Source organism: Botryllus schlosseri, chromosome 11, assembly GCF_051294905.1.
Source record: "Botryllus schlosseri isolate E-star chromosome 11, Bs_hap1, whole genome shotgun sequence".
In the NCBI taxonomy this organism is placed as follows: domain Eukaryota; kingdom Metazoa; phylum Chordata; class Ascidiacea; order Stolidobranchia; family Styelidae; genus Botryllus; species Botryllus schlosseri.
The window spans coordinates 10,437,430-10,465,207 of NC_137246.1; the positions used below are offsets into that span (position 1 = coordinate 10,437,430).

At 39.7% G+C, this 27,778-nt stretch overlaps 4 protein-coding genes across 6 annotated transcripts; 2 read left to right on the forward strand and 2 right to left on the reverse strand.

The window, feature by feature from the left end:
- Positions 1-4,666: 4,666 nt before the first annotated feature.
- On the reverse strand, positions 4,667-13,780 carry LOC145450656 (ubiquinone biosynthesis monooxygenase COQ6, mitochondrial-like). 2 transcript variants are annotated; one of them, XM_080329168.1, is made up of 10 exons: positions 13,483-13,779; positions 13,224-13,417; positions 11,859-12,128; positions 9,595-9,745; positions 8,188-8,315; positions 8,049-8,127; positions 7,854-7,992; positions 6,801-6,901; positions 4,893-5,059; positions 4,667-4,837 (listed from the first exon to the last, which is right to left on the reverse strand). In XM_080329168.1, the coding sequence occupies exons 1-10, from the start codon at positions 13,616-13,618 to the stop codon at positions 4,808-4,810; spliced, it is 1,395 nt and encodes a 464-aa protein (XP_080185294.1). In that variant the 5' UTR covers positions 13,619-13,779; the 3' UTR covers positions 4,667-4,807. The 2 variants fall into 2 exon arrangements, 1 of the variants encoding a protein (XP_080185294.1); XR_013918556.1 differs by lacking the exon at positions 4,667-4,837 and having other exon boundaries at positions 4,923-5,059; positions 6,718-6,901; positions 13,483-13,780.
- A 1,118-nt stretch (positions 13,781-14,898) lies between these two features.
- Positions 14,899-16,185, reverse strand: LOC145450657 (anamorsin homolog). The gene has a single exon (XM_080329169.1). It carries the CDS (start codon positions 16,120-16,122, stop codon positions 15,244-15,246), a length of 879 nt encoding a protein of 292 aa, XP_080185295.1. The 5' UTR covers positions 16,123-16,185; the 3' UTR covers positions 14,899-15,243.
- Positions 16,186-19,134: 2,949 nt separating this feature from the next.
- On the forward strand, positions 19,135-22,149 carry LOC145450658 (haloacid dehalogenase-like hydrolase domain-containing protein 2). The gene has a single exon (XM_080329170.1). It carries the CDS (start codon positions 19,270-19,272, stop codon positions 20,065-20,067), a length of 798 nt encoding a protein of 265 aa, XP_080185296.1. The 5' UTR covers positions 19,135-19,269; the 3' UTR covers positions 20,068-22,149.
- LOC145450659 (anaphase-promoting complex subunit 13-like) lies at positions 19,925-23,844 on the forward strand. Of its 2 annotated transcripts, none has more exons than XM_080329172.1 (3): positions 19,925-20,063; positions 22,153-22,286; positions 23,143-23,844. In XM_080329172.1, the coding sequence occupies exons 2-3, from the start codon at positions 22,155-22,157 to the stop codon at positions 23,248-23,250; spliced, it is 240 nt and encodes a 79-aa protein (XP_080185298.1). In that variant the 5' UTR covers positions 19,925-20,063; positions 22,153-22,154; the 3' UTR covers positions 23,251-23,844. The 2 variants fall into 2 exon arrangements, with proteins under 2 accessions (XP_080185298.1, XP_080185297.1); XM_080329171.1 differs by lacking the exon at positions 19,925-20,063 and adding an exon at positions 21,458-21,596.
- The last annotated feature ends 3,934 nt before the right edge of the window (positions 23,845-27,778 follow it).

A 27,778-nucleotide genomic window follows, 5' to 3' on the forward strand; every position in this document is an offset into this window, starting at 1 on the left:
ACGTACTCGTTAACTCGTATTACACTATAGTATAAGTATACTTAACTCTGATCATATGTAGTGTAGGCCCTACTTAAATTCATGCATTTGAAGTAGAGCAATTGTTTTATATTGCAGTAAGAGTATTTGCTAGTTAAGTAGTACTATTTGTCTGTTGTGGAGCCTGATTTTGGATTGAAGATATGACTGAAGCAGCTGGGACCCACAAGGATCAGGATATACGGTCTACTGCAGGGGTTCTCATCCCGCGGCCCGCAGACGTATATTTTGCGGCCCGCGACATCTTTCATTATAAACGCAATTACTAATGACACGGTATTGTTACAAATTAATTTAGATACTTGGCTCTTTTATCGCACCGTCTCTGTTTCGTTTGATTACTCAATCTTGAAGACAGTGGTTCTCAAACTGGGGGCGCGCGCCCCCTTTGGTGCGTGAAGCATCTGAAGGGGGCGCGAAGCTGCGGTCAACTGAAAAAAATTTCGCGCTGCGCGCAATTTATCACCAATTCATAGTTATTTCTCTGTGTATAGTCCGAATTTCTTATTTGAGAGTTCTCTAATCAACGGCTATAACCATCCATGCTAGCATTCTGGTTGCATTTTGTTATATGACGATAAGGGGGCACGAAATGTTTCCCTATCAAAAGGGGGGCGTGACTAAAAAAAGTTTTGAGAACCACTGCTTCAATGTGTTCTCGTTTCTTGATATATGCTCGACTTCAGATTGTTATTGTTTTGAATCATTATTCGGCTGGACTCTGGTTCAAGAGAATCCAGCTACTTAGCAGGCCTACACTTTTAAATAGTGTTTGATTCAATCCTGACCAGACGAGTAACATCTATATCAGTCAATCTTTTATCGCCTGTTCTGAAACACGTTGCCGCGTAGACTACTTTTATACAGCCTTGGATGAATCCACCGACATTGTATAACTAATTATCTGGTTGAATTTTATCAGAGTGGACATATACGCAGAGAAATGCTGGCTGGGAAAACGTGGGGAGGGGACCAGCGAAAAATATCAACTTGACAAAGCTGACTTCTGTAGCTATTGGTACAGGGCCCCAGGCATGAACGGAAAGGTTGAATGGTTTACTCAGAAATGCCCCCCAACACCAGACTTCTTCTCATATCACTCGCAGAGCTCAATGTGATAATGGTCTCTGTGAGGCAAAAGTTATAGTGATTTTATACTTGCTCGCCCACGCTTTAGAACAGAGAGTTCGGCTCTCCGGTGGAAGGATTTGAAGTTGCATATACCGACTTGACAACGAATGTAATGCACGCTCCAAGGGATTTACATGCGCCGCTAGAAGATACATATTCTCACAAGCAGCAGCTGCAAACTTACGAACGCTGTCCATTATTACTTTATAATGCATAGAAATGTACTAAATGCCGGTATACGACTGGTAAATAGGCTACAGTAGCCTAAATTTAATAGTAGCCCATGAATACAAGGTAACATTGTTCTGCGGCCCGCAGCGTCTTTTTCTGTTAAAATGCGGCCCGTTATACAAGGGAAGTTGAGAACCCCTGGTCTACTGGTTTGGGAGCAGGCGTGCCAATGTCGCTGAAGACATCTTTTGGGAGAACTCGCCATCAAGACTAATCAAAGCAGTGCACTTCATTAGTGTGTTATACAATGCTGATTTTGTTAGCACTACTTCACAACTGCGATTGAAGTGGATTTGGAAAATCACGCGGGGTTAATAGTTGATGTCGCATGTGCGCTATTCAGCGAACTACGGGAAGTAACTATCAAATAGATCAGTGGTTCCCAACGTGGGCAATTTGGCGGTCTAGGGGGGCGAAAATGACGAGGGGGGCGAAAATGACGAAGGGGGCGATAGGGGGGCGAAAATGGACAGGGGGCGACGGGGGGCGAAAATAGCGAAGGGGGCGATGACGCGTTAAAACGGCTTTATTGGAGTCAAGTCGGAGAAATGACCTTTTTTTTAGCCAACCCGCCGGTGATTACAGTTTGTATAGCGATGGGGGGCGATGATCGGCGTTGAGCTTGAAAAGGGGGCGATGAGTCGAAAAAGGTTGGGAACCACTGAAATAGATCATAGAGCAAGTCAACGCAGTGACAAGATCGGTCATTCTATACCCAAAATTAGTCAACGTAGTCATTGTTGGTAACCGAGTAGAAGTAACGCTACTCCAGTACAAGTAGAAATAATTACTTCCAGGAGATGTCAAAAGTACTTCGAGTGAAAGTAGAAATCAATTTCTGAAAAGTAGTCAAGAAATTCGTTACATGAAGTAGATTTGGTCAATGGTCGCTTAGTTTTAGAAAATAATGCCGGGTGACAACTGTTAACATTGCACGATGCATCTTGATCAACGCAAAAGAGTAATGGCACTACGAATAGGTGCAATTTCCAACAATTGATTTAGTTACCGTGGTACTGGGGCTATTTTGCCCAGTTGTTATGACAACTTCACCCTTAAAGGGGATGCAATCATGCGCCACAGCTACTTTCTAGTTTACAAAATCTCAAGTCCGACAAAAAAGTACTGCCTTAAAGGTGTCAAGTAGAAGTGGGAGTAGCCTCAACACATAATGACGCGGGTACTCACGTAAAATAGCACTTCGTTACTGACTCTCTCTGCATATTGGTTCAACCAACTTACGACGAGAATTGTTCCTTTTTTCATGGACTTCGTAATGTTCTGAACTAATTACATTCTTTGATTCATTGAATTTACAAATATACATGGAAAGAAGTGCAATTCATTAATTTTTTTTGCAGATCGTAAGATATTGTTGAAGAAAAATGCATGTCAACCTTATCAGGTTCCATACCTGCTGAGACTTAATGCCCACTGCCCATGTCTTTTCCTCTACTTCCATAGCCACTTGTTTAGACAGATTCATAGGATCTACGGAAGTGCGGTTATCTTGCTGTAGGCAAAATGAAATATCATTTTCGAAGCGGACATCAGCATCGGGAAAGAAGTTCAGGACAGTTAGTCAGTGTTCAGATCATCAGCTAAAAATTGGCCGTTGGCATGAAACCACACTGCCTTTTTCCGTATGACCAAATTTTATGTGGTGATCATAATTGGCTCCAGGCTGAATTCTTGACGAGGGCCTCATCAATTTCTTAGTTGCCTGTGTTCTCTTGGGATATTCCATCAGATCATTAATTCGTATACATGTGGTACAGCCATGTCTTGAAACCCAAGATATTTGCAATGTGCCAAACAGTAAAGTAATCCAATCCAGGCAATCAATCAAGTAATCCAGGCCTTGAGACAGTTTGTTTCACCATCACTTGGAGCTGATGCTCATTTTTCTTGGGGTAGTGGCACTTGGCAGCATGACAGAATGATCAAGAACTTGTAATATAGGTAGGCCTATATATCTAAATATTTTGAATTGGTCAACTGAGAAGTCATTATACAATAGCACAGGATGTTTAATATATATACTGTATGTTGCACAATGCCTGAATTCCTAACATGTCAACGTACTGCCAGTCATTGTCTCTTCAGGCTTAAAGATGGCGGTATCCTCTATATCGCAATCGACATCAATTATCAAAATACTGCAATGTTTACCAACTGCCACTACACAACAACTATGGTATAGTATGCTATCAACACCTAACTTAATGATACAATAAATATCAAGCAGTCGATCACCTGCAATGTCGAGATTTGCGCCATAAAATCATAATTGACTACCAAATATCAGCTACAAAATCGATCATTTTGACGCAAGGAGTTTACATAGTTCTTGAAGCAAAGACATCCAACACATTTGAAGCCTTGCGCTTTTCGATGACACTATTATGGAACGTTTACAACCCTAAAACGATATTATACAATATCCGAAGTACGACTACGTTACCCAGGAATTTCTGCGTTATATTGACGAAATCATTCTAATCTACTCCGGAGGAGTGACATCTATCACAGGTAAATCTTCGATCGCTTTGACGACAAATTATCGAGACGTTTACAACCAGAAATCAGCAGTACACTCTGAGATATTTAGCACTGAAGCAGGTGGGCGAGAAAGTAGCTTGCTAACCAATTTGTGGTTGCTATGCGCTACGGGTCACGTGATCAAAGTCCTGCAAAAGGCCTATTATGACGTAAGTCTCTGTGTATGAAGAGGCGTGTTTTTGTTGCAGCATGACTAGTTAGTCTCACGGTTCAGTGAAATTGGTCTACGTGTCACACTTTCCATTTGGCTAAAGACAATCTTTGATCGGCTTACCAAGCACTAAATTATATACAACGAGTATTAATCGAAAGGTACCGCGATACTGATTGCGAAAATATAAATTGTATTCTGCTCGTGCTCCCGGAACCCCCAAAAATCAGCCTCAAATGTTGCATTGTAACGGAGTTTGATTTGGCTCTCGAGGACGTATGGTAACCCTAGCGTTGCTGCTGTAATTCTCCGTCATAAAGTTACTCTAGGAGTCCAGGTGGAGAGGATAGCATAATTTGAGTACTTGAAAAAGCGCATGTCTCACTACTTTATTAAAATCATTTTGCCGAGACAGGCGAGCTACTGCCTCAATAGCGAACCATGGACCACACGTTCCCCGTTACGGGATAGAACTATGGACGGAAATCACATGCCGCTACTAATCTAAGCCTCTGTGGCCTTCCCTTCTCATCGCCAATGAATGCAAACTCGTAAATGACAAGGATTCGTGTTGAAAATAAGAAGTATAGATATCCAGAACGGGATATCCGTGATGGCAGCAGGAAAGCTGAAAAGTGCGTACTACAACAGTGATGCAAATCCAAGCACTCTCCGCAGCATTTGGTATTTTCGTTATCCCATTGCGCGCTTCATCAAAGTTTTCTGCAAATACGCCATTTACCAAGGGGATTACTAAATTTACGAGATCGAAGCTCACCTTAATTGTTTGGTTTGAAGACGCCAACTGCATACCAATTGAACGCATTATTACTATGGGAGTTGCGTTTGTTGAATACAACTTATTTAGACCGTCAGTCACGGCACACATAACAGCACTGCGTGCCTGACTTTCACTTTCATAACTAAGCAAACGTGACAGACAACCTGTAATACAAAACAATTGCAATTACTGAGTGGCTGAGCAACAAATCGTACCGGAAATTTAGCGGCGGCATTCTTCATTATTTGGCAATCAATGCTGTAATTATTATTTTTTTTTCAAACGTAGTATCGTTGTGCTATAATGTAAATACTTTCGAATAAACATGTAGTAAGAGCCTACAGACGATTTGCATCCAATTTAGTCGACGTATACGATGTAGAGCGGTCGGAACCCTTGAAATCAACGTCGGTTCAACAGTTATAACAAGTAGTTGGTAGATATAGATCATAGGTACGGAATGAGTGTTCTGATGCAGAGTAGTGATGACTCGACTAGAGTCATGATTTTTTGGTGACTCGACTTGACTCGAGTCAATTTTTCAAATGCGTAAAATGACTCGACTTGTACACGAGTCATTGTGGATGACTCGAACCAAGTCATATGACTCGAGACTAAAACCGCCAAGACAGACCTTTCATAGTTACTTCAAAGAATAGTAAAGGTAAAACATTATTGGTATTTCGTCTATCAGTCCTGATACTTGGAAAATAGCGCCAATAACTGTTAGAACTGAGGAAAATTACCATATTATGAATGCGAGCCATTTTATATCACTCGAGCATAGTTGAAAAAGTGGGTTGAACCGGATTGAACTGAAAACTGAACAGTGAACATAATGACTCGAGCTCGGTCTCGAATCAAAACACTATGACTCGAACTCGACCCTCTACTAGCTGACTTGGACTTGACTCGGACGTGAATTGAAAATGACTCGACTTGAATCGAGTCAAAACTATAAAATTAAGATTGACTTGTGACTCGGAAACTTATGACCTGGTTTCAACACAAGGTTGGTTATGATGGCCAATCATAAAAATACTGCTTATGACAGTGGTCGGAATTCTTGACGAAGGAGTCATATTTACCATATATTTTCAATTGTCAATGTCCGTCCACTGTGACGTCACAACCAAGGATTAGTGACGTGATGGATTAAAAAAACAATAAAAAGTATATTTTAAACAAGGGCTGTTTTAAGCATGGTTGTTTTGAATCGATTTTTTTGTTTTAAATGCAACCCTAGCTGTAATTTATCCTCGATATGGGATTGTTTGGCAGCTCTCATTTTTTCGCTCCACATCCTTTGATGATGGTGAACCAACGTCCCGGAAAATCGCACTTAAAAACTTTTTTTTTTTAAATGTTCTCCATTTGCGTGACATGCAGTGGTACAAATAAGTTAGTGTTTAGGTGTCACAAAATGGAGGTATATTTTGTTGAAACTGAGATCAAATCAGTTAACAGTAATTGCACAAGAGGCTTGGCGTGCACTCAAGCATGCCGGTAGGCTTAGTACTTACTAATAAGAAAGTTTTTTTTTTAGTAGAATCAAGTATATGCTCATGCGTTTTTGGTTGTAGTCTAGGTCAGTCATGGCGAATGCTGAATACAATTACCTCATCTCATTTATACTAAATATATTGAGGCACTATGGCAGTAATAGATTATGTCAGTTCCAATATCTCCAGCATCACCGTTTGTGTAAACTGGTGAAATCAGTTGTCTTCGGGTACATTTCAGAATGAAAATCTTTTGCGGCTTTCATGTTTGGCTTCAAAACATTTGATCTTGCGATATATTAAATCTACGAAGGATAAACCCAATATCCTTGAGCCATCTAATGTAGCTCGGTGTGAGGGTTATAAATCCTGGTGAAATAGCCACTTAAATAGAGTCACCCACCAATGTCTTTCCCATCATACACAGCTTGATTTAATACTTTGAGCAGACACGATACATCACCGAATCCCAAATTCGCTCCTTGGCCAGCCAAGGGATGGATCCTGCACGAAATTAATTCAAATATCAAATACAAATACATTTGCGTCATCTTATCCAGGATAAAATAATCCGCAAGTTATTTGTGTTAATAATTGATGCACCAGGCTGCTCGTGATATCGGCTACAAGTGTGATAGAAAACGATATTTTAACTGTTGATGCAGTGAGTAACGTATATCCTTAATTCGTCAAGGAAGACAGAAAACAGTCGCACAAATGAGAATAGTGGATACAGAGATTGGGAGATTGGAGAGACATATATTCCAGAGCAAATTAGTGCGATGTCAGTATAACAGTAAAGTAAAGACAAAACCAAAGCAAACAGGCTCATTGATCTAATGCTGGCATATTAACAGGTTTCGTGTAATTTTTTAAGATAACTCCATGCACAGCAAATCTTTGGAATGCGTTATTGATTCTGTCATAAAAATGCTGGGTTGTGTGCATTACATACCGATTCTCATCACAGCAACAATGACGATGGGATTTACCCGTGAGTCCATCAGAAACTCTTTGTCACTTTGGTTTGTCTGATAATGTACTTGGTAAAGATATTTGACAAATTGCATGTCTTGTGTGTTGGAATTGTACATTGTGTGTCTCAAGCAGTTAAAAATTATTCGAACCGATGATTTTTATCTGAAGCTCTTGGAGTATGAGCTTGAATCATATTTTCAACATATTGTAGACATCACAGGCGAATATCTGTCAGCATTATAAATGCTATTTACTATTTTGTAGTCAATGCTCAGCAAATCTTTAGTCAAATGCCTGCTAGAAAATGGCTTACTGACGTTTAGTTTTTTTTCTTTTTAGTTATACAATGGTATTTGACTGGAGATATCTTCTAAAATAGGGTTACCGGGCATGTCTAGGGTCTAGTCTGGTGTGCTAGGCCATATCTATTGAAGTAATTCCGAAGGTAAGAAATAATCGCTGTTGTTTTACGTGGTACCTGTGAGCTGAGTCTCCAATTAGCGCAAGTCTAGGCATCACAAAGTGGTTCGAATGACTGAGCCCCAATGGAAAGCGACCGCGGTTCCCACAGGATTCCATTATGCATGGTGGAAGCTGTATGGTTTCAGAATTATTAGCTGAAAAATAAATTACTGCGATTACTATGGGAAGATGTAATAAAGATTTTCCAGACCTGATGTCGACCAGCTGAGGACTTTTTCCAGAAATATTTCAGCATGATCCATCCCGCTGGGTTGCTCATAGCTCATGCACTGCAACAATCAAAAGCGAAGTAACTTGGAAATGATCAAAACTCAAGGTTTTATCCTTACAAAGGCATTATTTATTCGTTCTACAAACTCTTCATCCGACAAGGACATAATTTCATTGGCTAGTTCGTGGGTTGTGCTCCAAACTAGGGAACTGTGATTTTCGTCAAGCGGTAGTAAAGCAATAGGACCTGAAAATTGACATAAAATGTATTAAAAATTCGTTTCATCGCCGTTTCACTGATAGCCACCACGGATTTGCAGCCCTAGATTAATAATAATGAGTCTTGCTATTGCATCCACAGTACAATGTTTGCGGCAAACGGGCTGGATATAGTGTATATATCATTACATACTTGTTCTCGAAGTGTGCTCCGGCACCCCAAGACGGTGTTACCAATGTGCCATGGGGTGCCAGCTTCAAACTGGTCGATTGAGGGGTGCTGAGAGTAAAAGGGGACACTGTAGAATGTATCTAACTGTTGTCTTGACACCCCCAATGTTGCAATCTTGTGGTGTTTTGACATTTCAAATTTCAATAAATGATTAATTGTCGGAGATCAATTAATTCACCCGAGACAGATTAAACGACTGCCGCTGCAGTATCAAAGTTCATTAGTCCATTTATTATGTGTCAAAATTGCCAGCGTACAGACAAATCGCAATACTACTTATGTAAATTCAAGAGTTTGTGACACTTTGGGCGCACAGCCTTCACTACCTTACCATGAGTGGCTGCAATGTTTAATATATAATGTAAAAATATCCACCAACAAAAAAACGTCTAGGTTAGGAAATGGACTGAGTCTGAAAGAATCATGCTGATAACAACATGAAAATGCACAGTCATTGTGCTATTTCCATATAGGCCTATTAGGACTCTCATTCTCATATTCTGACCAGATTTGCACAACAGGAAAATGTTCACCTTTTCCAAATTAAATTAGAATTAGAATTATAGCAACACATTTCTTTTCAAATCAGAATAAAATTACTGAATTTGCAAAAATCAGAATTCAGTCTCATAAGTATGAGAATAGCAAATAAGTGTCTGAGCAGTACGCCTGGCTCGTTTCACACTATACAGTTCTCTTGTAGCATTTTCAGAAAATTAGACTAGAATAAAATTTGAGCACAGAAATATTTCGCAAATTTGATTGCATTGCTGTAATTAGTTTAATTAGACAACGAGAATCTGCTGATTACAACCGTAAATCCTGTTGGCGAGAAGATTTACTTCCTAATCGCATGCTTGATCAATTCATCTATTAGCAGTAAATCCTGCATAATGAATCGGCTTGGTATTAATCCTAAGATTTTTTTGCATTTTATGGACCCAGTTGAACCCCTGGTTTAGTGTAGCAGTTTTGTGACGCATACCTTTCTGGGCTGGTGCACCCCATGCAAATTTAGGTGCACTGTGCACACCGGTTGAAAAGCACGGGTATAGAGATTGCAAAAATAACTCACCTTCTGGTAAAAATCGTTGCCATGCAACGACATTGTCACACGGTTCCGTAAACTTGAGGGTTGCGACAATTCCCGACTGTCCATATTGCCAACCTATGCTTTGTAAATTACACTTACCAGGAATAGTAGACTGAGCGCCATCAGCTGCGATCTAAAAATACTTTCATTGTTATGGATATTTTTGGCGTGAAAACCTACACAAAGATACACGCCCACATATGCCAATGTTGCTACCACAACTGGCTTGAAAACAAGATCCATCATATCTATACTATGTAACTGGGTGAGTGAAAAGTTAGTCCACGGGTTGGCAACCTTTTGTATGCAGCGTGCCTAGTATGTCAATGTGAGAATATTTCCAGCTGGTGTGCCCTGTGCACACCAGCCCTTTTCAGTTTTCTTGTAATCATCGTTTCAAGCAAGGAATCCCACAAACCGCTTAGTAATGAATCCTGTTTCAAAAAATGTGAAGCGTAGGCTACAACTATTTGTCTGCACCTTCTCTATTTCATACCTACACCTAGAAACGTATAGCATACAAACATTAGAAATGCATTTCGTTCGATGTGTGAGGCTTGAGCCGGCAGATGTAATTAAACTAACACTTAGGGCGTGCTATAAAACATTCTAGAACCACTGGGTATGTTTTGACTCCCTTTGGACCAACTTTCAAGAAAACTAGGGAAAGTCAATTCGAGAAACAATTAACATATTTGTTTTTAGGCACTAACCATAGACTGCATTCAGCCGTGAGCATAACGGCGTGCTAACAAAATCATAGCCGATGGGTACCCGTTCGATTTTGAAAACTTCTGTTTCATATTTTGCAACAAAGATGGTTATAATCTATGTAATGTGCGTAAAAATGGTGTGCCACGATTAATCAAAGTGGCATGCGCGCGAAGGGTTGCCAACTCCCGACTTCGTCCATGATGTTGACAAAGTATTTGATATTATTGAGCTGCGACACAACAAACAATGATGACTGGCTAAGGTGAATCTTAGGTACCGTAAACTAAAATCGTGTGAAGGCTATTCATTATTTAAGAATTGATTTTAAGCCAACCATTTTGGCCAATTGATGAGAATTGCAATTGATCAGTACGTCATTACGGTTTTACAGTTATTGATCAGAGTCTGCTCCAGAAATCCCTAACCGGAACAGCTCAGTGATATCGCTGGAGGTTGCCCCACAATGCAATTGCACACCCATTGGACACGGTTGTCGCTAGTGATGTTAAGAGAAATTTTGGGACTAGGTGACAGTTCATTTAAGTGACATAAATACCTTGAAATTGATTTAAACAAGGCAAAGTGTGTTTTTTATAGTTCGAGTGACCAGAGCTGGTCAAAGTAGTCAGCATTGCTACTCAAGTAGAAGTAGATGAAACACCTGAATTTTAAAATTTCAACTAGAAGTAGCTAGTTAAAAGATGTCAAAACAACTTCAAGAAGTAGAAAATGAAGATCTGAGTCAAGTAAGTAGTTTCAAAAAGCAGATTTTGTTAATGGGTCACACACTTTTAGCAGCTAATCCGAGTTGGCAACTTCTCGACTGACGCAAAATGACCAATGACACCACAAAAGGTTTAAATTTCCCAAAAATATATATCGTAACCACGATACAGGGGCTCTTTCTGTTTCAATTGTGACACAGGTTCACTCTATCAAGTATACCGGACCGGTAGTGTGAAACATCATCTCGCCAGCTATCTGACAGTCGCCGAGCATGTCCACATTCAAATCCAAATACAAATAATTTCTACTGAACCAATACCAGTCAGCCCTCAAGATTATCGGACCACAATCTGACATATCGAGTCGACCGACATATGCAGCATTCATTTTCGTCGCTTCCTTTTATGTTATCCCTTCTTGAATCCAGTGTGCATGCCTCTTATTTACATGCTGTAGGCCAAGGTGGGTGTCTAATTGAAAGACTGCTCCAAGTCGTTTCGGCACCCTCCTATCTTCTCCTTATATCGCAATCTTGTAGTATATTGATTAAAAATTTAATAAAATGATGATGATTGCAAATGCTTTGGAGAATGGCAATTTTCATAAATGTAACTATGTTGGCAGGCAACTGTTATAAATGTAAATATGTTAGCATAAGCAGAGAATAAATTAACTATGATGTGCCATTGTGCCAAATCCCATTAATAAATTTAAGCTACCATCGCACTTATAAGTGTATGTGTCTATAGTCCATTTACATAAAGAACCAGTCCTGTTTGCAATCACTTCATTATCACTAATCTCACCAGAAGGTTGCATTCCAATTGCTGGCCTGATTCCAAAGTTATTCTCGCATTAGATGACGGTTCATTCCTGTTGAGATTGGTATAGTTCTTTGGCAACACCACGTCTGTGATTCTGCTACTGTAACGTATTTGGAAATGGTCCGACATGAGCTTGTGCAAGACTCTGGTGATGGCAGAGATCATGAGATTATTTTCGATAATGTAGCACAGATCACCAGACATGTTATCTTCGTCAAATATAATAGACGACTTCGACAAGGCATCCCACACCTGAATATTAGAAATACAAAATCAACACCACACCACGGCAAGGTTGCGGACATGTTTAACAAAATTGCGGTATTTGCTTTCAGTGATAAATAACTTGAATTTGTAAACTAACAATTTAGAGATAGCCTACATTAGTTTTCTGGGTTTCATTTAAAAGATGTGCGATCGATGAAATAATGATTCAATTTCAAGAGTTCACATCTAATGCCAGGGATAGGAATTCCAGAATTACTTTTTAAAGCTACCCAAGTTCTTTTGAACTTACTGATTTCTAACTTTTACTCAAAGTAGTTTCAGAATTCCTCACAAATCAACATTTCTTCTGAAAATTTAGATGGAATATTACTAAAATATATGTAGGCCTACCGTACCCATGAAACAGGTTGTGACTAAGCACAGTAAATGCTAGTGGACATCATTATGCTCCACCACACTCCCATTATAAAACCTTATAATTCTTATCATTATTGATTAATATTTTTTTCTGTATTGTAACCCTTAGTGTGCAATATGTATTGTGCATGTTTTGTATAAAAATTCAAACACATTTTGCAATCACGGTAGTGAATAGAAGTGGTGAAAGTAGTCAGTGTGGCTACTTGAGTAGAAGTAATGCTGAAATTTGTACTCATCACCAGTGGAACTAGCAATTTTCAAGACACAAGCTACTGGAGTAACATCATAGGAATAGGGTAGTTGGCTATCTACAGCACATAATCCTTTTGCGCTGCATTATACATAATAAGGCAATCAAATCACTATTTATCATTTACTTTAGCCTACTTCCACACGTTCTGAGATGAACAAAATTTCTCGATAGTTTTCAAATTTTGTTTAGTATAACTTAGATTTTTGGATGCGCACCTTATTCATTTGGAGGAAACTGCCAAAGGCAAAGATTTTAACATTAGCCCATAAGCCCACTATGTATGAGCAATTAGAAACTAATTACCGTAACGTTTGTTGGCACCAAATTTTGGATGCACAATGGCAATGATGAAAGAAAATCAAAGTCAGTCCTAAATGTCTCGTATCTGAATGTAACAGAATGCCCGAATCTGAAAACTGTAGCTTGAAAAAAATCCTCAAATTCACCTGCATTTTCCTAACAAATCGTTTCCGTTCAATGGTGTCCCAAATATTCAAGTCTTTCATGATGTCTCGCGATGCAGGTGATATTGCGCATACTCTGTTGCTAAACGGTTGACCAACGCTGAATTCTGCGGATGTGGATTCTGGTTGAGCCTCAAGAAGTAGAATTTTCTTTTTCGCGAACTTTGGACTCAAACCTGAATAACACGTTCAAAACTGGAAGATTACTTAGAGAATAGCAAAATTATTGACGAGCAGTTACCGAGAGCACAAGCCATAGAACCTCCGATGAGTCCGCCACCAGATATTATTACATCATGATACTCCGATGTTGATAGAAGGCGTGTAAAAATACTTTTATCAAAAGGTAACTTATGTTTTAATCGGAGGCAATGCATTGCTCATCCAAACTCCCCAGCTGCAATAAATTGAAAAAAATAATCATATCAAGGGGCCAACACAGTTTCAAAGATACATTGGTAAAACAATAACGTATATTAGGATGATCCAAACCCTGGGATGAGTTGATATTTGCACTACTTCAACTTCACTGTTGCAGTTTTCATGGCAAAGTCACTTAATTGTTATACTTCTAGCTTGATAAAGTCGAAAATTATTTTGATTGTGTTTGTGTCACCTTTTGAGTGAAATTGTCATAGCAATTGGGGGGAAATGGCTCCGTATCACCGCAACCGAATTTATTTTTGAAAATTGCAACAATCCAAAGTGTCATTAATCGTTTTGTTTTGGTTCCAAATATTTGCAATTTCATGAGTAGTCATCTCCAATTAACTGCTATAAGTATGAGTACTTAGCAGACCTTCACGTTCTACTGTCCCTTGAAGTAAGAATTTATGATGTTACTTCTACTTCTACTGGAGTACCAACACTGGCAACTCTGGCGTTAATATCCTTGCCTCAAAGGTTATGTCATACATGTGTGTTGAAGATACAATACAGTAACAAATTCACTAAAACTCTCTGCAGCACGTTTCATTATTAAGGTGATGAGCAGTTTCCCCTCATTGATTTTGACTGCATGTTTGGCAGCACACTGACATTCTCTCAGGTATGAATCGCCGAAGAAAACATATCTGCCTGCCTACGCCAATCAGCCACTGAAATTAAATCGGACATTGTCCTAATACATCTATTCAGGTGTTTCATAGCCTATATATACGTATATATCAATTTCTTTTACGTGCTTCAGTATGAAATTAGCAGAGATCATTGTACGTAGGTCCAGAGGTGGTCAAATTAGTCTCTTGTTGCTATACAAGTAGAAGTAAAAGTAACTACAAATAGAAGGATACATCTTTGAGAATAATGCGAAACGACTGATGGCACTACTAATTTGTGTATTTTCAAGACATTATTCGGTTGCCGTCATACAGGAGATATTTCGGCAATTCATTATGATGATTTCACTCATTATCATAGGCTACCAAAACGACTTCACAAAATTCTGAAGTAGTCTGAAAAGTAGTTTTGCCTTGAAAACTATGAAATAAAAGTGTGAAGCAGTGTAGTTGGCAAAACCTAGTTGACTTCCTTGAAAAAATTAAAGTGCTTCGGTTTTCAATAAAGACCATCACACCGATCATTATGATTAAATTGGATTTTCCCCTTTACAGCCTGCAGGCTTTCCTTGGACCACCCTGATGTAATGATACCATGATGCGATTCTCTTTTTAATCAATAGGCCAAAAATTATAAGGGTAGCCTACACAGTTTATTGATTTGGTGAAAGTCTCCGCATGCTATATCACCATTGAACAAAAACATTGAATTTGGTGTTGCACTATCTATACCTTGTTACAGACGTAATAATATATGTTACACTTGACAAAATAATTCCAATCAATGAGAGCAACTGAGGAGGGATTAAGTAAGTTTGCAGTCTCACGACAACAAACAATGTTACGTCATACACAACGAAAAGTCGACATACCAAAACCCATTGTTACACATGAATTAATTGCAGTGCCCTATAATGTAATGGACAGAGAAATACAATTTGGAATCATGCATCAGCCTTCAACTGTCTTTCGTTGAGCTTAATCTTGTCCCCTGGCTTGAAAGCAGGCATGCCCAAGTACGGACAGCTAGCACACCGGAATGCATCTCCCAGATAGCAGCTACCACAAGCAGATGTGGCAGCTTTTGCACTTTGGGTTTCTGACTTTCCCGTTTCCAATTCTTCAGCCAATCCACACGTGCAGTTTTTACACGCTTTTTTCTTTTTGTCCTTTGTGCCGCAGTCAGAGGTTAAGGTTTCCCTCGCGGGCTTTAGGAGGTCTGCCGAGTCCAAGAGATCTTCATCATCTACCAACTCCACATCTCCGTCGTCTATATCCAATGACCACACTTTCTTCACATCTTCTTTAGAAATCACATTCTTGGGAAAACTTAATTTTTGTGAAGTACCAACCTCAAAATCAGGCTTTTTACCCTTCAATATTTGCCATTGGAATTGCTTGTAAACATCCTCATGTTTGACATCGGTAAATCCTGATAATTTGAGTGAACGAAAGTGATCCTTTTGAAAGCCTTTTATTTTTTTAATTGAAGGATCCTCAGATACATAAAAGCATACAAAAATCCGTCCAGTTGGCTTTAATAATCGTGCTATTTCCACAAACAACGGTCTATCGAAATACATGGCAGTCGATACAAACCCAGCAAGAGCAACGTCAAATGTAGCCGACGAGTAATTTGCCATTTTCAGACGGTCTGCATTTTCCACATGCACTGATCCTGAATCCCCAACCATTTTGCGGACAGTATCAACAAACGGTTTCACCAATTCTTGCGTGAATTGTTTGCTCCATAGTACCAGCACTCTTTGACCTTCAGATGCATACGTATGCAGGGCATCATAGAGTAATTCAGAATTCATCATGACAAGAGTCAAGACATATGCCGTAAATCTGCAACTTTAGAAAATACCGTATGATTGTTATGGATAGACTGCTAAGTCTCAAAAAGTACAATGAATCTGACTTACGACAACATCAATCATATTGAATGAGTTAAAAATACATAGGTTTCATACCATACCAGATTTTACAATATTTCGTAGCCTACATACAGTAGTTTTTATCAAATGGTTCACAAATAAATTATCTATTTCTCACTCAACAGTTCACTGACAGGACCAAGGACATAACTAGTGAACAGAGGGGGAACTGCTGAAGGTCTGAGCACAATGATTCGAATATTTGAATATGAGTTTTGAGGACAGAATTTATAAGCCAAGAATTTCGTTCATGACCAATTTTTGCTCAGTCTTCGTCTATCTAAACTGCACGTGGCAATCAAGGTAGGCCTACTCAATTCTATTTAATAAATTGTGTCATTGCGCGTTACAAGACTACTCAGGTTATAACTGTGTCACAGCTCAATTTTTACCACGGTGTGAGATATGTCGTAAGGGAAAGGAAGATCTGCTTAACTCATTTTATAGGATCAGTGGTGGTCCATTTTAGTCAGCTTACCATATACATGACGTGACCATGTGTAGCTAGACCTAGTCAGCGTATAATTGCAACATGGTTTGTGTGATTGCATGCATCATAAGGTCTGTCACTATAGTCACTGCATGCCATGTCAGTCACTATGCGAAATAAGGTCATTCCGCGTAAAAATCCAAAATATGTACTTCATCCATATTCTAACGATGCTTCACATCAGTTTCGGTGTCTACAAAGTACAATGACTGTGTTCGCGCGTTCTACGGACACCGACGTCCAGACTGGTATAGTGCTGGTGCTGGGGGTCGCAAATACCGCACTTTGCACTGGCCCTGTGGATATAAAGCTGTATCAGCTGTATCAGCTGTATCACCCTGTGGATATAAAGCTGTATCAGCTGTATCACCCTGTGGATATAAAGCTGTATTAGCTGTACCAGCTGTATCGCCCTGTGGATATAAAGCTGTATCAGCTGTATCACCCTGTGGATATAAAGCTGTATCAGCTGTACCAGCTGTATCGCCCTGTGGATATAAAGCTGTATCAGCTGTATCACTCTGTGGATATAAAGCTGTATCAGCTGTATCCCGATCTTATAGGCCGATTTTATCATGAATTATTGAAAATTTTTGCGCTTAACGCTGGCTCACTAAACAGTAGGCCTACAACAATAATTTCGTGGCAAAAGCGAACAAGGTGATGGGGGACGGTTTATCATAGGGTTACAATACGTCCTCTTTTAAGAAGATTTGTCCTCTTTTTTGAAAGTGTCCTCGGAGGACGCCCTTTCTCCTTTTTTTTGAGATTTTGTCCTCTTTTTTGAAAATTTAGGTCACATTTAGAGAAAAATGCGAGTGATATGCCGTAAATTAGCTCAGAATTGACGCTCCGGCGGGTATTTCGGCGTGAAAAACGGTGATTTGAGCTATGAGCGAAAGGTTGGCCTTTTTTTGTTATTTTTTAGTCAACTGATCACAAAGTGGGAAAAATGCACCGATTTTTGAGAATTCTTCTCCGGTTTTGCAAGTCTCAAATTTCTGAAAAAGTGTCCTCTTTTTAGATTTCCAAAATATGGTAAGCCTAGTTTATCACCCTATAGGAGCCCAAGATTCAAGGTTTTTTGGGGAGCCTGACGAAGTGCTGTTTTGTTCCTGCCAACGTGTTACACACCCGGATATGTTAATTATTATTATTCGAGGGGTACTACCTTTTCAAACACACCTCATTCAGCTCTACCGGTAGATTACGTGAGCATAAAGACGTTAAAAAAAATTGATAGCAATCTATATGCAATTCCCGATCATATATTGACCGACTCAATCATGAAATATAGAAATTTCTCTTTTTTCGCGCGTGTAAGTGAAAAGAGCTTACTCACTAAATGTGTGACAGCCTACTAGACTATTTCGCGCATCCCAGACATTATAGACCTGATACTAATTGAAGAGTGATACCTGGGTGAATCTCGGTACGGTTTGTCTATATAATATGGGAGCAGCGATGATTCTCAAAGTTAACGTAATTAAAAAAATAGGAATAAAAAAAATCAAGAATTGTTTGAACACAAGACACCGATTTCATATAGGTAGAGTGATACAGCTGATAGAACCGTGTTACAGCTGATAGCTGATACAGCTTTATATGCACAGGGTGATACAGCTTTATATCCACAGGGTGATACAGCTCATACAGCTTTATATCCACAAGGTGATACAGCTGACACAGCTTTATATCCACATGGTGATACAGCTGATACAGCTGATACAGCTTTATATCCACAGGGTGATACAGCTGATACAGCTGATACAGCTGGTACAGCTGATACAGCTGTATATCCACAGGGCCCTTTGCACTGCACTGCACAATCCGCTTACATTCCTACAACATAGGACACAATTCTAAATACAAGCAGGCCCATAGTGAATACTATAGCGTGACCAACTGAGCATACACATTGCCGGACTGACTTTGCGACATACCGAATTCGGAATAGCTCTGATGTACTTATGATTATGCATAGATGATTACTATACTATTACTAACGTAGCACTAAGCAGGTTCGGATTCTGTACTCAATGCTGTGTCGTGACTCAGCGATTATCCAAAAAATAAACCCCACCATCGAGAACAAAGCCACTCAACTATGCAACTATGACTCACCAGTAAACATTGATCGAGGTTTGTTTGTTGGGTTTAGATTCGAGGCCTAGTACTGTATTTGTCAATCTTGTACTATCGTTGTTGTTGCTCTTTTACCGTAATGTGAAATATAAGTTTCTCTTTTGCTCTCCTTTTCTCACTCTCTCTCTCAGTTGTGCTCTACTTACCTGACGTCTGTTGATGATTTCTGCTGTTAGGGTTCGTCTTGAATGCGGAGGAAACCTGTACAAACTGCAAGAATTATTATGAGTACGGAATAATATATTACTTCAACTACGGTACTGCATGACCGAGCAATAGGTTGAGCACTGGAAATTTCTGAAAACTCAGTAGCAAGAGGCGTACCTACTTCGCCGCCGGTATTGCTCCATAGCCATCATAGAGAGGATCTTTTGGCTCATAGCAATTTTCACATCATGACAGCCCGGCTTCCACTAGGATGTGTTAAAGCGGTTCTGATTGATCTTAGCGGGACAATTCATGTTGCTGATAACGCAATACCTGGTGCCGTTGAAGCAATATCGAAACTCAGAAAATCACAGTTGAAAATCAAGTTTGTTACAAACACCACAAAAGAGAGCGTGTCATCATTGCATTCTCGGCTGCATGGGATTGGATTTAATATCGAACGCCACGAAATATTTTCATCTTTGACAGCGGCAGTGCATCACTTGAAAAACAATATAACTGAATGTCGACCTCACTTGATGGTTTCTGAAGATGCAAAAAAAGATTTCGAAGGTTTCTCAACTGCAAATCCAAATGCAGTCGTTATTGGTTTATCCAAGCATCATTTTAACTATGAAGCAATGAACACTGCTTTCAATTTGTTGCTAAAGGGTTGTCCATTGATTGCAATTCATAAAGCAAGGTATTACAAAGAACATGACGGAAATCTAGCTCTCGGACCCGGTGCCTTTGTGCACGGTCTGGAATATGCCGCAAACACTGTTGCAACGGTGATAGGTAAACCTGAGAAGTCCTTCTTTTTGCAAGCAGCCGAAAGCATAGGTGTTGCTCCTGAAAACTGTGTGATGATCGGCGATGATGCAAGAGACGATGTTATCGGTGCAATAAATGCAGGAATTATGGGTATACTGGTGAAGACCGGAAAATACAGAGAAAATGATGAAGACATTCTCCCAATCAGTCGCGCATGGTGCGTGGAAGATATCGGCCAGGCTATCGACTGCATTGTCGATTCACTAGTGTAAGATTTCATGGCACAAAACTTTGTTTGAACAGAATGGACTTCAGCAAACACCGTAATTACAAAAAATCTGGAGCACGACTTTTTGATTACTCGAATCTGGATCATGCATTAATTCTAATGATTAGTCAATGATGAGTCGAGCAGTGTTGGGATGACTTTTTGTATGACATGACTTGACTCGAGTCATTTTGCAAAAATGACTTGACTTGACTCGGCGCTTCAGAAATGTGGATTGACTCAACTGACTCGTGACTCAGAAAAAAATTTACGAGTCAATTTCAAGTCATTAAGTAAACGGTGGCGATTAAATCACCCTATCTTATTATGACATAACACAGGGTTGTTCGCGATACACCTGAGTCACTGGTGAGAGCAACCAGTCATTCACTGATGCTCCATTGTTACATTACCAATGAATTATTGACCGCAAACAAAATTATCACAGCTTACGGTGTCGTAGTAGCAGTATAATAATATGATATCAAAGTATCTTTGTTTCTTGGACGGCCCAATGCTTACATTGCACAGTGCTCACCTTTACCAACACTCTTGTATGATTTAGATCAGACGAATATAGTTTATGCGTTTATATTCTCACGGATGTGTAGATGGGTACTTGTGTAGGGTAGGCCTACCTATTGTACCACATCAACTTCTCGAGGCTTCTTATTCGATCCTCTGTATTGGCTGATAATAACAGACTGTAGAATGTAGCTGTACAGTTACTCGCATATTTTATTAGCTCTATGTGTGCGCGAGCGATACAGCGCCCTTTTGCATGTGTATTTAACTTTATATTCGTTATTTGATTCATGATAAATGGCCAATTAATCTGTCCTTCACCCAGTTAGCAAAATGTAATGACTTTGCATCATCATTCATCACTCATACTTCATAAATTCAATTTGACTTCAATCGTGACTTGACTCGACTTGAATCGAGTCAAAGTGTGCAACGACTCGTGACTCGAAGGTAGTGACTTGATCCCAACACTGGAGTCGAGTAGTGAGAAATGATTTTTTCTAGTATTGAAATTATATACCAATTGTTACTAAGAGTCAATTTATCAATGTCAATTATAGTTTAAAAGTATTTTCCTCTGTGGAGGGCTGTAAGCAGCGATTGGTCGTATCGCAGCAGACGAAGCATGTGGTAAAAAGCTACTGACATTATTGGAAATAGCTCCTCTGTGAACCCAAAGCAATCTCGCAAAGTGCAATGAAATTGGCATGATCAAAAAACTACCATATCGTCTTTAATGTGATGTAGACCTGGCATTTTATTCGTTATGGTCACATTAAAGGTACAGATTCCAACCTTCTACATCATTCTTAATGCCGTGACTCCGTAATGAGTGATGGGCTACCAGTACTCAAATAGGCTACTCCACTCGAATCCTAACACTCTATATTCAGAATCAAATCACTCGTTAGCCCTGCAAATGATGCACCGTGTTGCAGTGGATCTGAATTCACAATGTCAAGATATAGCCTACTCGGGCGATGTGACCGATGTTAATGTATATTTTGGGTATGTCAAGATATTGTATTGCTTTCCACACCACAGGAAATAGCACAGACGCGAGGCGCGAAGCAACTTTTGATATTGTTTTAATGTGCACGCTGGTGTTCCTGTTTGGAGTCACAAAATTCTTGATACCTTTGATGGATAGTGATTTGAACGCAACTCGGCTGGTGACAGTTTCAAGTCTCTGACTGTGACGGCAGGGAAGCCCTGTTTTGCAATAAATAATGTCACGAATTGCACAACTACTTCTATGTTCAATATATTGCACAGGGCTTGCTGCTCGTATGTTGCATAGTCAAATTTTTCCTTCAAAATTTGTCACTACAACTGATACGGCCTACTGAGAGGAAATTGTTCACTATAAAGACTAGTCAAACCTTCAGATAGGCTACTGGTATTCTGTAATTTATACCGGGCCATATTTTGACATGTCTGATCTAGCACGACTATGTGCAAATAAAGCAACACACTTTGTCAATCCAGGAATCTATTCGTTGGACGGAGCTTGCCCTTGTCTGTAGATTATGTCAAATAAAACAAATTTTATATTTAATTACAGATATGGCAACACCCGATAGCGAAGTAAGAATAGACGGGCATCTGCTCGATTTGATTGACAAGGATTGGCGCGAAGATGAATTGCCTGATGAAGATATCGATGTACCGATTGAAGAATTGCCAGAAACAGAGCAGGTATTATGACTTCCTGTGCTACTTCAATGTGAAATCTGGTGTTGAAACTTGACCAATATTCGAAATTCAGGCAATGGATGGTACCTGAATATATGTATTACGCTACTTCCACTTCTCATTGAACAGTTTTTTTTTCCTAAAACTTCTTACTTTCTGCCTACATATTTGATTTTGAAAAGTAAAAAAGTAGTTTTGAGACAATTTTGCAGTAATTTTTTGATTGAAGGAGTCGTGTAGCCTACCATCTAAAAATAGTAGGCGTACATTGAGCTTTATGGCTCTCTTCACCCTGATTATCTGAAATTTCATGCCGTTGATGTCATATTTTGTGATACGATTGTTAATATGCAATGTTCTTTCCAATTCTCTACTAGTTGATGACGATCACCGCTGACTAGTGTCAGTCGAAAATATTCAGATTCATTTCAATATGAATATAGAATTATGCATACTATTCAATTGTATATTGAATTTCTGTAGGCTACCTCCAAGATACTCTTTGTGATTGAAATTGTCATAAAAACCACGTGAAATAGCCTCGTTATCGTGTTAACTCTAGATGTCTATTTTTAGATTTTTTTTAGTTGTATAAGTAATCGTTTTGTGGTAGCTGCGTAGATTGATCTTTCTGTTTAAAGCATGGTCACCTTGAGAATACCTGGTAAAAGTATGCAACCCAAAATTAACCTTTTGAAACTGCTTACTTGGTTAGGCTACTTTTCAGTTTCTGCTTTCACTGGATGTAATTTTGACATGTCTCAGACATTGAAACTTAGAAAACATAGAAACTTACTGGATCAGTTGTACTTGAGTAGCAACACGGAATACTTTGACCATGTCTGTTTCAATATTCCAGGAAAATGGGAATGGTCAGGAGACTGTCAAAGAAAACGAGATGAAATGGAATGAACTCAACCTACAGCAGTTTTTACAATCTCTCGAAAATTCTCAAGGAAACGCCTGACTTTCATGGGGTTGTAGAAGAACCGTAGGCTGCTGGGACAGAGGCTGGAATTTTCGACGTTTTCTGTATGCCATGGTTTGATGACCAAAGTCAGATTTGGACAGCTGGACTAATTCGAGCAAAATCTCGCATATCATATCTGGTGTTCCTGAAAATGCTGGAGAATTATATAATGCGAAACGAGCCAAGCTTGTTGTACGGACATTTGCCATTCTCATTGCCATGTTTATGAGAAAGAACTTTGAATTGATATGAACTGAACTTAATTTTTGTTGCGTTTCTTAGTAATTTTGAAATTAATTCAATATGCAAGTTTTCGCAAATTCAGTGTATTTCTTGATATTCTGAATTTATTTCAATTGTCAAGTTTTTGCGAATTCGGTAATTATAATCCAATATAATTTGAAAGAGCTGAATATTTTCTAGTTGTCCCACTCTGGCCTGAGATATTCCACATATTTACGTGAAGAGATAGTGTATTTTGCTTTGTGTTTTCATATAAACCAGGTGTCTGATAGGCCTATGTTACATAATATGTGATCATGATCACTGATCCAACTATCATTTATGCATAATATACGTTTAATGATTCAATCGAAGAATGTTTAATTGTACTGATATGTAAGATGCACAGCACAGTGGTCAGTGACACGATACACGAAGTAAGTTTCCAAGATGATCGTCATGGACTGGTCACTGTTGAATTGCAATACTAGTTTGCTAAGCGTTATTATCAGCTCAATGAATTGCCGTTTTGGCACGATACCGTAGTTCAGACTTGGGCAAAGCGCGGCTCGCGAGAGGATGCTTGGAAATCAAACATAAAACCTACTTTTGAATGTTGATGCGTGGACTAAAACCATAGGCTGTATCAACTAGACAGGAAAATCGTTCACTTTGAAGCCTTTTAATTAATACGCCACGATTACGCTACATGCGTACCTCGCATGCGTAATCCAGATCCAAAATAAAGTCAATGTAGCAAAGTCTGAGTATAGCAATTATGTCACAATAAATCACTCTTTCCATATAGTTCAAACCTTCTTTGTTGCCATTGTCACATAACGTGTTTCAAATTGTTGCGTGATACGTTTCCACATCCCTAATTCATAAAACAAGTCAATCTGTGCTCGCGATTACTATATGACTCATCATATCTATCACCCATAAAGGACCAAACGGGCATGTCAAAAAAGGAAGCCGACAAAGCTGAAATTTCACAGAGCTTTAGAGCATCAAATATTTGTATACTGTAGTTAGCGGTAAACCTTATAGTTTGTGACGAGCATGTCGCCAGACTATAGATAACTAACGTAGGACGATTTTCCTTTTGGCTAAAAGCAATTTGACTTAATTTTGACTGGATTGCCGAGCATCAAATTTGATGAAACGTGTATCAGTCGAAAGCTGCCGCTTTCCTAATTACGAAAATATAAATTTTATTTCTCTCATGGCCTGGAACCCCCACAATCAGCCTCGAATTTTTGATTGTTATGGAGAGTGACATAGTGACGCAATAATGCTGTCTGGCGAAACGAGAGCGCAGCTTAAAAGCAAATGAGTGGCTGCGCGGCGAGAGTGAACAGCAATGTTTATTCCAGTAGGTTATTGGCAATTAAAATGCACAGTACGATATTTCATGTCAGACGATTATTCTGATGATGTAAGGCATGGGGTTTTAGCAGTCGTGGAGCGAAACTGCCTCATGCTTTCGCTAAATTTAAAAAAATACAAATTAGGTTATCAATCATTTTGCAAATTTAGAAGTCTCGCTGACCACTGGAATTGCTTCATGGACCCGCGGTTGAGAACCACGGACCTACTTCATCTCGATCCTGAACTCTTGCGGCCCGCGGCCACGACGAAATTTGAAAACTGGCCTGTGACCCATTTTGAGTTGGAGACCCCTTTTCTATTGTTACACTTTCGTATTCAATTTTCCAAATATTCCAAACACTTTATATTCTCAGGATTAGAAGAGTAAATGCAAATCCTACAAATTAAATTGTTTTGAGTCCATAAGCGCCACAAGCCACGTTGCCGTGCTCACAATAATTCGTGAGCCAGATTTTCGTCACAGTGATATTGATTGGAGCGTGAAATCCGAAAGCGCGTTATTGTGCGTGCTTGAGATTGAAATTCATTCTTTCCTCCAAAGGCATTGTGAACGTTGATCGGGAAATGCAGCAATCCAGCCCGATTTGCTGTTATAATCAGCCGACAATTGCCGCAACCCAAGCTACTCATAATTCTTATGTGTTCGACGTAATAGACGAATTGCTGATGGGATACGAGCTTGCTCGGCTGTTGTGGAATTCATGGAGTTTTTCTACAAGAATGGTCATTTACACCAGGCTGATATTCTATTATGATTCTGCATCTGACGACCTGGAGCACGGTCCACTTCCAGACTTTTTTAACGCCGCTTAATAAGCAGATCTGATGGCGAGGAGCATATCTTTCACGTCTGTAATCATCTGTTACATGCAGGACCTTTACTGCCGCACCCCAACCCCAATTGATGCATCGAGCTTGAAGAGGAGACAAAATTATCTCATGAATCAACATAACTGATATAGAGTATTTATTTGGAGAATTATTGAACGTCTGTCAAATTTACTTCACGCCGTACGCGATTTGACATCGTTAGATCTCTTATTGGTTTTAAAGGGGTACACATCTCCCTAATATAATAATACGTAGGCTATAATTTATAGAATTAGGCTTCCGGTGTCGACTTTTACCGCGCCACGGCAAACCAAGACAAGACATATAAAGTTTCGGCCAACACGCGACTCCGTGAAATGTGCTGCCGAAAAGACCGACAGTGAGAAAACCTCTGCCGAAAAGGATCGAAACTTTCGGTATAATATGCCGAATTGTCCATTGACTAGAGGTGCCAAATAACTCTGTCGCAAAAATTTATAGTAGCAGTGGTTCAAACGTTAGCCACGAAAGTGCGTCTCGTGGGTAGGGGTGGGCAAAATCGAGTACCTGAGTGATTCGATTCTGAATCACGTAATATGCTTCGAGTCGAGTCGAGTAATCGAGTATCACTCATTATGACGTCACAACAAAATGTAATATGTCAGAGTTCCAATATGCAGGCCGATTTAATATATCGCAATGCGATATTGCGATATATTACTTAAAATATCGCAGATTAGAGCCCTTAATATATCGCAAATATCGCACCCCATCTAAACCAACCCAAAAGCATTGAAAGCACTGGTTTTGTAAGGAAAAATATAGTTTAATGCACTGCTCGTGTAAACACGCCAACAACGAATCGAGGTCCTTTCTTTGTCGAGCAAACAAGATACCTTCAAGAGAAAAATCAGAGAGTGCAGAGTTGAACTCGTCTTTGCTGTAGTTGATCAAGGAGAAGTCTGCTTCCACACGAGATGTGGTGGGCATGACCGTTGCTAACCAGCAGCAAACTGACGTAAGGATGCAAAACGCTGTCCAGCGGTAGCCCACACCTTGTTGAAGGACGCACTGTCTTCCACCTTCAGCAACGAAGCCTTGAATCTTAGCTCTTTGGCAACGGCCTCTTGCAATAGAAGGTGCTCATCTGTGATCCTCTTGAGAAAGTTATGTTAATACACCATAATTTTTTAGTCACTGCCTTCTTTGTGACGAGGTCGAGCTGATGCGCAACTCATCACAAACGATAATACGCTTCCTTGCACAAAGATTCATTCCCTACGAGGGTCGAGAACCCTGCGGTATGGACTGTCATATTTCCAGCTCCATCCGTTGATGAACCAATCAACTTCATGCGCCAATCACAACACACAGCGTCCATGAGCTTGGTAAATTGATCAACATAAACTTTCCCTGTGTGCGAGAGAGCAAACAATGCTATGACAAGAAGATGGAACTCATTCGTGACTTCAGCGCTGCCTTCAAATCCAACAACCGATGGGAATCGAATCCTCAAATCAAGGTGGGAGTCCTGTGAAACCTTATTGTTCGACTCATCGCAGCCAATGGAGAGTGCCCACGACGCTTTCATGATTTCAGACAGCGTCTGCAAACCAATCTCACATGCAATACGCGATATTTTCGAGGCTTCTCCCGGTGATATGGTGCCCACTTTCGTAGCAGCAGCAGCCAAATTTTCTCGATCAGATCGCGCAACGTTTACAACCTGACGAAAGCTGAGAGCTGCAGCAACACAATCAAGCACATGGTTAAATTGTGCCTTGTTTCGAATGGTAACACTGTAGGATATCAGGTCACCAGCTTCGTTCTTCACCGGCGTGAACGCACGCATCGCGATGTCTCCAGCCAATGACTCTTCGGTCGAGTCGAACGACATCTCTTTGACGACGACCTCGACAATCTACTTGTCAATGGAGTATGACAACCTCCCGTTCACGTCGTCCTTCTTGAAAAAGAACGCTTGCAGCTGAGCCTGAGAGAAGAACTCTTTGAAAGCGTCCGGCGCTTATTCCTGATTATCTCTTGCTTGAATGTACTCCTTCCACTTATTCGGATGCTGTTGTTTCATATGCTTGAGAAT

Excerpts from the sequence above, each read along its gene's own strand:
- LOC145450656 (XM_080329168.1), bottom strand. The coding sequence starts at position 13,618 with ATGCATTGCCTCCGATTAAAACATAAGTTACCTTTTGATAAAAGTATT. Across the intron at positions 13,418-13,482 it reads TTCTATGGCTTGTGCTCTCG|GTTTGAGTCCAAAGTTCGCG; the intron begins GTAACTGCTCGT and ends CGTGTTATTCAG. Across the intron at positions 12,129-13,223 it reads GATTTGTTAGGAAAATGCAG|GTGTGGGATGCCTTGTCGAA; the intron begins GTGAATTTGAGG and ends TCTAATATTCAG.
- LOC145450657 (XM_080329169.1), bottom strand. The coding sequence starts at position 16,122 with ATGATGAATTCTGAATTACTCTATGATGCCCTGCATACGTATGCATCT.
- LOC145450658 (XM_080329170.1), top strand. The coding sequence starts at position 19,270 with ATGACAGCCCGGCTTCCACTAGGATGTGTTAAAGCGGTTCTGATTGAT.
- LOC145450659 (XM_080329171.1), top strand. Across the intron at positions 22,287-23,142 it reads AATTGCCAGAAACAGAGCAG|GAAAATGGGAATGGTCAGGA; the intron begins GTATTATGACTT and ends TCAATATTCCAG.